The sequence below is a fragment of the Nannospalax galili genome, unplaced genomic scaffold (assembly GCF_000622305.1).
Source record: "Nannospalax galili isolate Female #2095 unplaced genomic scaffold, S.galili_v1.0 scaffold321, whole genome shotgun sequence".
In the NCBI taxonomy this organism is placed as follows: Eukaryota; Metazoa; Chordata; class Mammalia; order Rodentia; family Spalacidae; genus Nannospalax; species Nannospalax galili.
Genome location: NW_008345972.1, coordinates 2,167,876 through 2,178,440, shown reverse-complemented (window position 1 = coordinate 2,178,440; position 10,565 = coordinate 2,167,876). Strand labels below are relative to the sequence as shown.

The 10,565-nt window shown below is 46.7% G+C and overlaps 1 protein-coding gene across 1 annotated transcript in view; it reads left to right on the top strand.

Annotated features, from left to right (window-relative positions):
- Adcy1 (adenylate cyclase 1) overlaps window positions 1-10,565 on the top strand; it is a 127,613-nt gene that overhangs the window by 95,269 nt on the left and 21,779 nt on the right. The window contains exons 12-14 of the mRNA XM_008842188.3: window positions 203-292; window positions 645-898; window positions 1,321-1,447. Coding sequence (XP_008840410.1) covers window positions 203-292; window positions 645-898; window positions 1,321-1,447 — 471 coding nt within the window. The remainder of the gene's footprint in view (window positions 1-202; window positions 293-644; window positions 899-1,320; window positions 1,448-10,565) is intronic.

The following is a 10,565-nucleotide window of genomic DNA, read 5'->3' as shown; positions in this document are numbered from 1 at the left end:
TTCTCCTTCCCCCCCTCCCTTCTTCTCCTTCCCCCCTCCCTTCTTCTCCTTCCCCTTCCCTCCTTTATTCCTTCCTTTTTCCTTTCCTTCTGTATCTCCTTTTTTGTAGTACTAGGATTAAAACCTAGGGCGTTGTGCATGGTAGGCAACACTCTCCCACTGAGCAACATCCCGAGCCCTAAAGTGTTCTTTTCTTGTTCAGTGTTTCCCAGGGTGCCTGACGATCCAGATCCGCACCATCTTGTGCATATTCATAGTGGTCTTAATCTACTCAGTAGCTCAAGGATGTGTGGTGAGTATCACTAACTTTTTGCAAACACGGGACAAGAGTAGCTGAGTGGAGCTGGGGCAGGAATTATGAGACATAGCCAAGATGCTTATAATAGGAGGGAGCTCGGGCACAGGTGGAGTTGCCTGGCTTGGAGACCAGGTGAGGGCTGGTGCTACCTGGTCCACCTTGGCCCCTTTCCTGTTCTATATCCAGCTGGGAGCTGATACAGGACACAGTTGCAGAGGCAGATTGAAGCCTCACTAGTGGCTAATGCGGGAGAATGGGGGATCTGTGGGACTGAGACACTTGGGCATTCTGAAGGGCTGCTACACTTTGCCTGCTTTTTCCTGTATTTTATGCCCTTGCTTCCCAGGTGGGCTGCCTGCCCTGGGCCTGGAGCTCTCAGTCCAACAGTTCCCTGGTGGTCCTTGCGGCTGGTGGCCGGCGCACTGTGCTGCCTGCCCTGCCCTGTGAGTCTGCACACCATGCCCTGCTCTGCTGCCTGGTGGGCACCCTCCCACTAGCCATATTCCTGCGGGTGTCCTCCTTGCCAAAGATGATCCTGCTGTCTGGGCTGACCACATCCTACATCCTCATCCTGGAGCTCAGTGGTTACACCAAGGCTGGGTGAGTGCAGCTGGCCAAGGAGAAGGCCTAGACAGGATGATGTTAATCATTATTCTCCTCTTAAAAATGATTTGTATCAATTATTATCCTTACTCATCCTCTGATTATTGTCTCTGTAGTCACAGCTCCCCTCCTATGTGTCTGTGTGTGTATATGTGCATGTGTGATTAGCAAGCCAATAGGAGCCAAATCTATACAAATTTTTTTAGTTTAGTGAAAGGCTTTCCCATTTCCCTTCTTCAGCTCAGATTCTAGCAAAACCTCCAGCTTCTAGCTGAAATGAGAGTAGGTCTGGGTCCATCCTGGCAAGCCACTTGTAACCTCACCACCTAGGCATGGCTCCCTACCTAGACCCGGAGTTTGATGGTCATGTCTTGCCTGCTAGCCTGACACTGATGGGGTTTCTTCTCCACCTCCCACAGGGGTGGTGCCCTCTCTGGGCGCAGTTATGAGCCAATCATGGCTATCCTGCTGTTCTCATGCACACTGGCCCTGCACGCCAGGCAAGTGGATGTCAGACTGCGGCTGGACTACCTCTGGGCAGCACAGGTAAGTTGAGCCCTCTCTGTCTCCTGGGGTGTGGGATGGCCAGGTAGGAAGGCAGCTGAGACATTCACTGGCCATGTGGCCTGCAGAAGCTCCTACTCTGCAGGGCACAAGAGCTGGCACTGTTCGGGGCTTGTTCAGGCCTAGGACCGGTACCCATGAGATGGCTGCAGGATGCGTGGATTGGGGACCAAGGTTAGAGTGGTTGTGTTGTGTACATTCCCTGCCATAGTATGTGGCCATGATGTTCAGAGGGAGCTTGGTCTCTGTGAGGACTGGATGGTGGCCAGGAGCCTATTAGGTCCTCATGAAGAAAACATACCAAACCTCACTCCGCTTATCCTAGACCCAGTAGATTTGCTGGGGAATTCTGACAGGAGGTGGGATGACCCCTTTTGTGAGGGCATTAAAAAGGAGCAGTGTGAGCTGGCCGAGGGCACTGACCATCTGGGTAGCAGGCAGGGTGTCACATTTTCTACACTTAGTTTTCTGTTCAAGTGTGAGGAAGGTGCCAGCTGAAGTGTGCTTATTTAAGCCCCTGTCACAAAGCCACTTTTGGAGATGGTGAAGCCTACCCATGTCGGTGGCAGGGCTGGGCTGCCTGGTGCTCCTGTGTGTACCTCTGTGTGTGCTCTCCCCTCCTTTCTGGACATCCCCAGGCTTCTGTGTGGTGTTCATGTGTGTGAACCTCTGGGTGTGCTCACCCCTACTTTCTGGACATCCCCAGGCTTCTGGGAAATGAAGCAGTTGGGCAGCTGAGACCAGGTTGCCCAGGCTCTGATCCTGTCTACAGAACTTGCAGTAGTTTCTCCTGCAGCGCATTTTCCCATCTGGCTTTCTTACCTGAAAATGAAGCATAAAGGCTGGTGAATCTCAGTTTCAGCAAGAACTAGTCTCCTGGTTCTGATGCTTTAAGAGATGCTCTTTGCTGTTGGAGCTGTAATTTCCTTAGTTATCAGAGCAGTGCTGCCCAGGTGGTGGAATCTCACATGAGACAACAGGGACCACAGAGGGACTTTCCAGTGCCGGATGATGGCCGGGCTGAGGTAAGCAGCTGAGCCAAGCTACAGCTGCGGTCCATGAGATATCCTGACGGGCTGTAAGCTCCTGGTGTGAGCAGTGTCCGAGGTCAAGCAGCAATGTCTTCAGCCCAGGGCCTTTGCTCTGCAACCAGGGCTCAGACACAGGGTCCCAGCTCAGACTTGGGGCTCAGATGCCAGATGGTTATGGCCAGAAGGCAGCCGGGAGGAGCCAGTGACCAGGATACAGAGGCCCACTGTGGACACAGGAGTCTCGAGGTGATCCAGGTAACTGTGGCAGGGGGACCAGCTCCGACACACCTTCTGGAATGGGAGAGCCTGTTGATTCATTCTTGTTCCTAGGACTGAGTTGAGCAGTAGGCTATACAGTGGAGAGGCAGAGACCGGGTGACAAGGGCTAGGCCTGGCATTAAGCAGTCCTTGCCCCAAATTCCAACAGCTTAACCAGTGATTGGCCAGAATTTCCTCTGCCAGGCAGCAAAATGGAGAGAGAACCCCAGTCTAGGTTACCTGAAATAACTGTACTTTCCTTCTTGGCAACTCAGCTTCAGGCCTGGGGTGAGGGAGGAAGGCATGCCGTGTCCTCCTGGCTTGGTTGTGCAGGTAGTCCTATCCTTGGGCTGCAGGTCATGAATCCTCTTGGATGGCCAGCTCCTGCCACATTCCCCATTAACTCACCATACCCCAAAGCAGGAACCCAGGAGCTTATGGGTTAGTGTCCAGGTCGACTTCCTGGGGACAGCAGGTGGGGATGCCTCTGGTTCCGTCACTCACTGGTTCCAGGAAAGGTGACCTGGCAAGTTACATTTTGCCCTAGTCACATCAGGTAATGGGAAGAACCTCTATGGCAACTGTGGCATCGATCGTGGTCTTTGTTGGACTCAACTGGCTGTCCAGTGTAATCCAGCTGGCTGCGCCTTTTGGTCCACTGACCTTGCTGTCAGCTTGATTGTTGGGTTTAAGATAGCATCATCATGAAGCTAGAGAAAAATGAACATAGGGTGATCCTGGAAGATCAGCCAAGAGACACAATGAGATGGGCGTCTGTAAGGTTGTTTACCAGAGTATCCATTGGCTCAGCAATCTACGCAGGTGGAATTGAGATCTGGTTATGACTTTCTGCTGGGGGTATCCCCTGGGTACACATTCTCCTCATCTGGATTGACATGGCCTTTTCTTGACTTGGGTTATTAAATTATACCATTTGTTATTAAATGCAATATTTAACTGTTATTTAATCAGCATTTAATTCTGTGATGTGATTACCTAACCACACCCTGTACTAGTACTCATCACACGTGAGCCTTTCAGGAAGTTTAGGGCAGGAATGCATGCTCTCACATGTGTTCCTCATGCATGGGTGTCATGAGGGAAGGATTGCTAAATGAACCATACTGACACATTTTTTCCCCATAGATAGGGAACAAGAAATGCCACCTTGCTTTCCCGTAACCCCAGCAAAACATGGAGCTTCAGGACTTTGTTCCTTTGCCCTCTGGATATTTAGTCGGGTTGTTCAGACATGAGAGCACCTCAAACTGTTGCCTCATTATCCGGGCAAACACTAGCCAGGTTAATGATTTTTGGAGATCAGATTGACCATACACAGCTGTATAAATAATTGAGCTTTGCCTTTCCCTTGATGACATTCCCTTACTCTTCATCTTTAACTGTTGGGGTGCTTTTATCCCAGGGTTATTTTTTATTGAATTTAGGAGGTAACCCCAAGACAAACATAATTCTGTTTATGCTCATTTTTACCAATGCGGTTAATTTATTTATCAATAAATGCTTAATCTGAAGCTAACTCCCATCTTGCAGCGGCCTTTAGTAACTGAGGAGGGTTGCCTAGGGGTTGGTCTCGGCATTTTCAATGAATTCCCTTGGCACAGGCAGTAGAACCTCAGCCAGATCCTGTCGCATTCCTTCCTTCGGGCCCTTGTGTTCTTAACTGTGCATCTCTGCACTGGTATGACAGTTGTGGGGAGTTTACCGCATGCAAGTTGAGGTCACTGTTCTTGGACACAGAAGTGCTGTAGCATGTTGGTCATCCTTTTGTTCTGGCACTTGACACAGATTGAGTGTAAGTGCATGGGACCAGAAGATTCCTAATTATCTCCCACAGGCCCCACCTCCTAAAACTTTATTATTATTTTGTGTTTGTACATGATGTGTATGTGTGTTGGGGTTGGGAGAGCGTGCCATAACACACGTGTGGAGGTCAGAGGACAACTTTGTGGAGTTGATTCTCTCCTTTCACTTTTTTGTGGGATCTCTCATCTTTTTACATATTCTTTGCCTAACTTAATCGTGAACATTTGGAATGTACTCATAAGAAATGTTTTCATGTCTTTGTCCAGTCCTCTCCCCTGCATTTGAGCCTATTGATGCGTTGATTTCTCTCTTCTTTATGAGCTGTCTGGTTTTGTTGTTGCTCTTGATTTTGCTTTTTTACAGAGTAAATGTTTTTCAATACTGGGGTTTGAACCCAGGGCTTTACACATGCTAAGCAAATACTCTTCTGACTTCCATCTCTGGTCCTGAAAAGTTACCCCCCCCCTTTTTTTGAGACAGGGTCTCCCTGTAGTCCTGGCTAGCCTGGAACTCACTATGTAGACCAGGCTGGCCTTGATCTCACAGATATCCATCTGCCTCTGCCTCTGCCTTCCTAGTGCTGGGATGAAAGGCACGTACCACCACACCTGGTGCATAATTATTCCTTAATAAGCTTCTAGACCACTTGGCCTTTGCTTTCTCAGGTCTGGATACTCTTTTATTTTTAAAATTATTCTTGATCTGCTCTCTGGAACCCAGTTGAGTTACCTGACAACATTTTGATCCTTTGGGGTTGGGGAGGGGAACCTCGCCTTTATCTTTTATTATGATGAACCAGAGGAACATTTATTCTAGGAGTACGTTTGCCCTCTAAAGAAGATTCTCCTCAATTTTCTACCTGATGCTGGTGAATTCTGGAATTTTCCATTCTTACCCTGGAGGTAGCATTGTGTGGCCCTTAAGGGTTGCTCCCATAATCTTTTGGAAGAGGCTTTTTTTCAGTCTGTACTGTTCACTATTTACCTGGAGACTTACTTGAAGGGGACCTCCTACAGGTCCCCTGAGCCTTCTTCCCTTCTATCTTCCCTGCTAACTCAGCTTGTCCTGGGCTCACCATTCTCCAAGATTTGCCCATTTTGAAGGACCTCCCAGATTCCACAGGTGCTTTTTCCATATGTAAGTCAGAAACAAGGCTATTATGTCAAGAGGGCAGTAGAGCTAACCTGAAGAACAGGCTGACTACCTAGAAGGGAATAGCAATAACAGCATAGCCAGTGAGCCCATTGGCAGGACACCATAACACAGAAGTACTGAACTAGGTACAGGGAAAGCAAGGACACTAACAGTCAGGGGCGGGGGGAGGAGACTGGATGCCCAGTCAGGATCATCTTCACAACAGTCAGCCTTCTCCTTACAGTGTAAACAGTGTGTGTAAAGTTTTGCATACACGCTAGAGAAAGTTAGTGAGGTGCAGGCATGTTCCTGAGGAAGCCACACAGTCAGAGTTACCACTGAGAAGCCAAGATTCTCTCTGTACCCTCTTTTCTTTGCCTTGTCCTCCCATCTCCTCTAGTCCCTCCTTTCCTTGTATGCCTGTGGTCTTGGGGTTTGAGAAAGATGAGGCTGGAGCTCACCATGGCATCCTGGTTGCTGGATGAATGGACAGGATAAAAGTAGAAAGAAAATTTATGTTTAAAACGTCTTTACAAGCATAAGCTAGAACAGGTAGCTTAGCAACAGCTGCATAAAAAGCCCAAGAAACCTCCAGGTGAGTACTGGCCAAGGGACTGCTTGGTAGGAACTGGTCATTTGGCCAAAGTTGTTATTCAAACCTGTGTTCTGCTTGGGGAAAGCCTTGGCCACAACCCACCCTGCTCGGCTTGGGCTGGACATCCAACCTTTGAGGGACTTTCAGACTAGCCTTAAGGAAGAGGAGTGATGAAAGGAACTGAGGTAGTTTCTGGGTGAGGGGATCTCAGCCCTCCCATTCAATCATGGCTGGTTTCTGGAGCTGCTGAGATTAGAAACAAGGCCTCTGGACAGAAGACCCAGACTTTCATTTCGCATCAGTATGGCTCTTCAACAGCTTGAGAGGTAGATTAGCCAGGCTGTGCAATGGGAATTCTCTGCCTCTGAGTTATTCAAGGAAAGGTAGATGATGGCTCAGGATGGTAGAGACTTCTCACTTACTTCCTTGGAATTGTCTCTAGGAAAACTGATATTGGAGGGAAAAGTCATCAAAGCAGTTAAGGAAAGAATCATAAAGAGGGGTAGAGAATGTATGCTCTCACTTCCAGGGAAAATGGGGAGATGGAAACCTGGAGTGGGCAGGAGCCTGCTGGAGACTTAACTGTACAGGAAGAAGGCAAGGGGAAACTTGGGAAGTTATAAGTGTGGCCCCTCAGTGCTGCTTCTGAGCCCAGCATTTGGTCAATCAAGGCTGTTGCACTGCAGTGACTAACACTTCCAGCATGTCAGTAGCACCAACTATCAAAGATTTGATCCTCTTCCTACTATGTGTCTGTGTGCGTTAACCATGGACCACAGCATCACAGTCCTTCAGGCACCAGACTGGGGCACACTGTTGCTTCCTCTGTCCTTTGAAGCATGGAAAGAGGGTGCCCACCACATCAAAGCCAGGTCTTCCTTGTCTTCACGGGAGGAGCTTCTGCCATCCACTGGTTTCTGGAGGTTGGTGGAGAATATTAAGAACTTCTACTCAGTGCCTTCAAAGAGGAAGGAGAATCACTAGAATCTGTTCCAGAGGGAGTATCCCTCACATGCTGCCAGGTCTCCCTGGCATCAAATTGGGGCTTCTCTGGGCAGCTGTATCCAGCCCTATCTGCCTGGTTTGAGACACCCTGATCTTGGCATTCATTCATCTGAGGGGTGGTGACACTATGCAGAGATGGGTGCCATGTCTGATTCTCCTCATGCTGTGGTCTTAGTGTGTCCAGGAGGCGTGTTCTGCCAGGTGCCTTTGACTTAAGTGAAAATTAGTTGTCAAGGAAAGGAAGGTAGCAGGAAACACCTCAATACGAAGATTAGAGACTATAGTTCTCTTCCATAGGTGTTGAAGATGCTTGACCTTAGCCTTCCTGTCTTGAGATGTGTCCAGTTCCTCTCTGCGTTTTCTCCAGAAAAGGTGGTTCTTAGAGCTAAAAGTATGTCCAAAGAAAGATGCTAGATGATTCAGAGGGAGAGGATATCGAAAAGTTTCTTCATAGTGAGTGTATCTGAAAATTAGCTAATGTGCTATCCTGTTATTGAAGAATGAACTGGTGACCAGCCTCTTGGCAGATGCCCTGTGACTTTTGTAGGACTCACAGCCAGAGATGGAGAAACTATGCAGGCTGTTCCATTGTGGGGAACATAATATTGATTGCAGGCACTGGGGTGGGGATTGCTGATGTTCTTCCACTGAGAATGCTTTATCAGAGTGATGGTGAGAGTCATGTGACTCTTATGTCAGCATCTCTGGAAGGTGCCATATTAGGACATTGGTTGTTTAGTTTTGTTTTTTATCCAAGATGACAAGCACTATCTGTGACCTCCTTGGAAATGCTACATCATGGTCAATAGATGTACCCTAGGTCAGTAAGTTCTAAAATGTAAGCGTACGTGAAAAGGGAAATACATTTTGAAAGAAAGTACCATCAAGAGAACATTTTGAAAACAGAAAGTTCAGTGTGAATCTTTTATGACCTTGCTGACAGAATAATGTGCATCACTCACAATGATTCCTTAAAAATTCTAGAGTTGGGGCTGGAGAGATGGCTCGGTGGTTAAGAGCACTGACTGCTCTTGCAGAGGACCTGGGTTCAATTCCCAGCATCCACATGGCGGCTACGAACCATCCTTAGCTCCAGTTCCAGGGGAATCCGAAGCCCTCTTCTGAGCTCTCCGGCATTGCACGACATGGGCGCACTCACATACATGCAGGCAATACACTCATACACATAAAATAAAAGTAATAAATAAAATAAAAAATTTTAAAATCCTAGAGTTTCCTGACTGGTTAGAAAATATTCTAAATAGGCAATTTCAATGGATTTTCATCTTATTAAAAATATAGTAGAACTTCTGCTTACTTCATGAAAATAACTGGCACAGGTAGGATGGATGTTGTCAGTAAAATTTCAACAACAACAACAAAAACTCTTTGCACCTATGCATGAACATAAGAAATATATGAAGATTTAGGAAGGACAGACTGGCAATTCCCAAACCCAAATGTTGGTGTAAGCATAATTCACAATGAGACCTTTTAATGCAGTGTGGCAAGCCAAGATGTTTTCATTTTAGTCTTATTTTTAATAACATTTTATTCTTTGATGGAAAATTTCATACATTTATACAATGTATATTGATCATATTCATCCACTACTACAAACAACTCCCAGTGTCCCCACTCTACTCCCTCCCAACCTCATATCTTTTTTTGTTGTTGTTGTTTTGTTGAGACAGGATCTCTCCATAGTCCTAGCTGGCCCGGAGCTTGGTATATAGACCAGGAGGGCCTTGATCTCACAGAGATCCACCTGCCTCTGCCTCCCAAGAGCTGGGATTAAAAGCATGAGCCACCACTCCAGCTCTGTCGTCTTTTTTTTTATTGTTATTAATAACCCCGAGTTCAGTTAGTGCTATCTGTGTGCTCATGAGTGTGGGGCCATCCACTGGACACAAGTGACCTGCCAGCAGCCAGTTGCCTTCATTTTGGTTAAACCTTCCGTCGTTGCCTCATTTCTCCATCTCCTGCCCCCTCTGTGTTTGGACCTTCCTATCCTCAGGATTCCCCCCTCTTTACTCTCATTTTACCTGTATTTTACTATCCCCACTCCCTTAAGGGGTACCCCAGATGACATGGACTATTAAAAGATTTTGTTTTTAATAAAAGTATTTCAATTATGTTGTTTTATTAAAATATGATTGGCATTTAGAATAATTATTTTGAGTAGAATAAACGTTTTGTTCCATTAATAAATATAACCAAGCTATTATTTTTTAAATATCATTTTTTCCTTTTATCCCTTAAAATTTTTCTTTGGAGTGTATTAGTATACAGCATGTTGAATATAATTTGTAAGCAATATATTTCTTTTTAAAAATATTTTCTTTATTTTTTTTATTTTATGTGTACGAGTGTATTGCTTGCATATATGTGAGTGTACCCATGTTGTGCAATGCCGCGGAGGTTAGAAGAGGGCTTCAGATTCCCCTGGACCTGGAGTTAAGGATGGTTCGTAGTGTCGTGTGGGTGCTGGGAATCGAACCTGGGTCCTCTGCAAGTGCAGTCAGTACTCTTAACTGCTGAGCCATCTCTCCAGCCCCAGCAATATATTTCTTATGGAGAGGAGGGAGAGGGTGTTTGGAATATTATATTGACAGGAATGAGGGATGAAAAGACAGAGGCTGGAAGTCAGAGGCCACTGACCTTTGAGAGAGACCCAGAGCAAGTAATGGATTCCCTTCCTGGGCACCTGGCTGACAGAGCCACCCCTGGAGTTCTAGCTCAGCACAGAGCATGCCTCTGTTCCCTTCTGTTGCTTTTCTTTCCAACACAGGTCATGGATCTGAGTCCTTTTCAGAATTATCAGTGGCCTTTTCCTGCTGTTTACAGAATGGTCTCCAGTCTGTCTGGGCAGTGATAACCAGTGTCAGCTCTGGTTTGACCTGAAGTTTGGGGCCCAAGGGTATCTTTCTTTTTGTTCCCATGCACTGTAGGCTGCCCATTCTAAAGAGCAGGAGAAAGTATTTAGTGCTGTCTGTGTGGGTCATGCTAATCCATTGACCTTGTTTTCCAAAAAAACACCTCTGTGGCCCATTACATGCTAGATATGCCTGGACTTTTCACCCTGTGGCCACTGTGTCCTCACCCCAACCCTTTTGGCTTTCAGCCTCCTTGCATCTCTTTTTAGAAATCATCACTTCTTGATTTAACAGGTGGAGTCATGACATGAAATCTACCAACACATACCTGGTAATGTCAACTCTAAAGAGAGGCTATGGGCCTTCTCAAGGCCTTT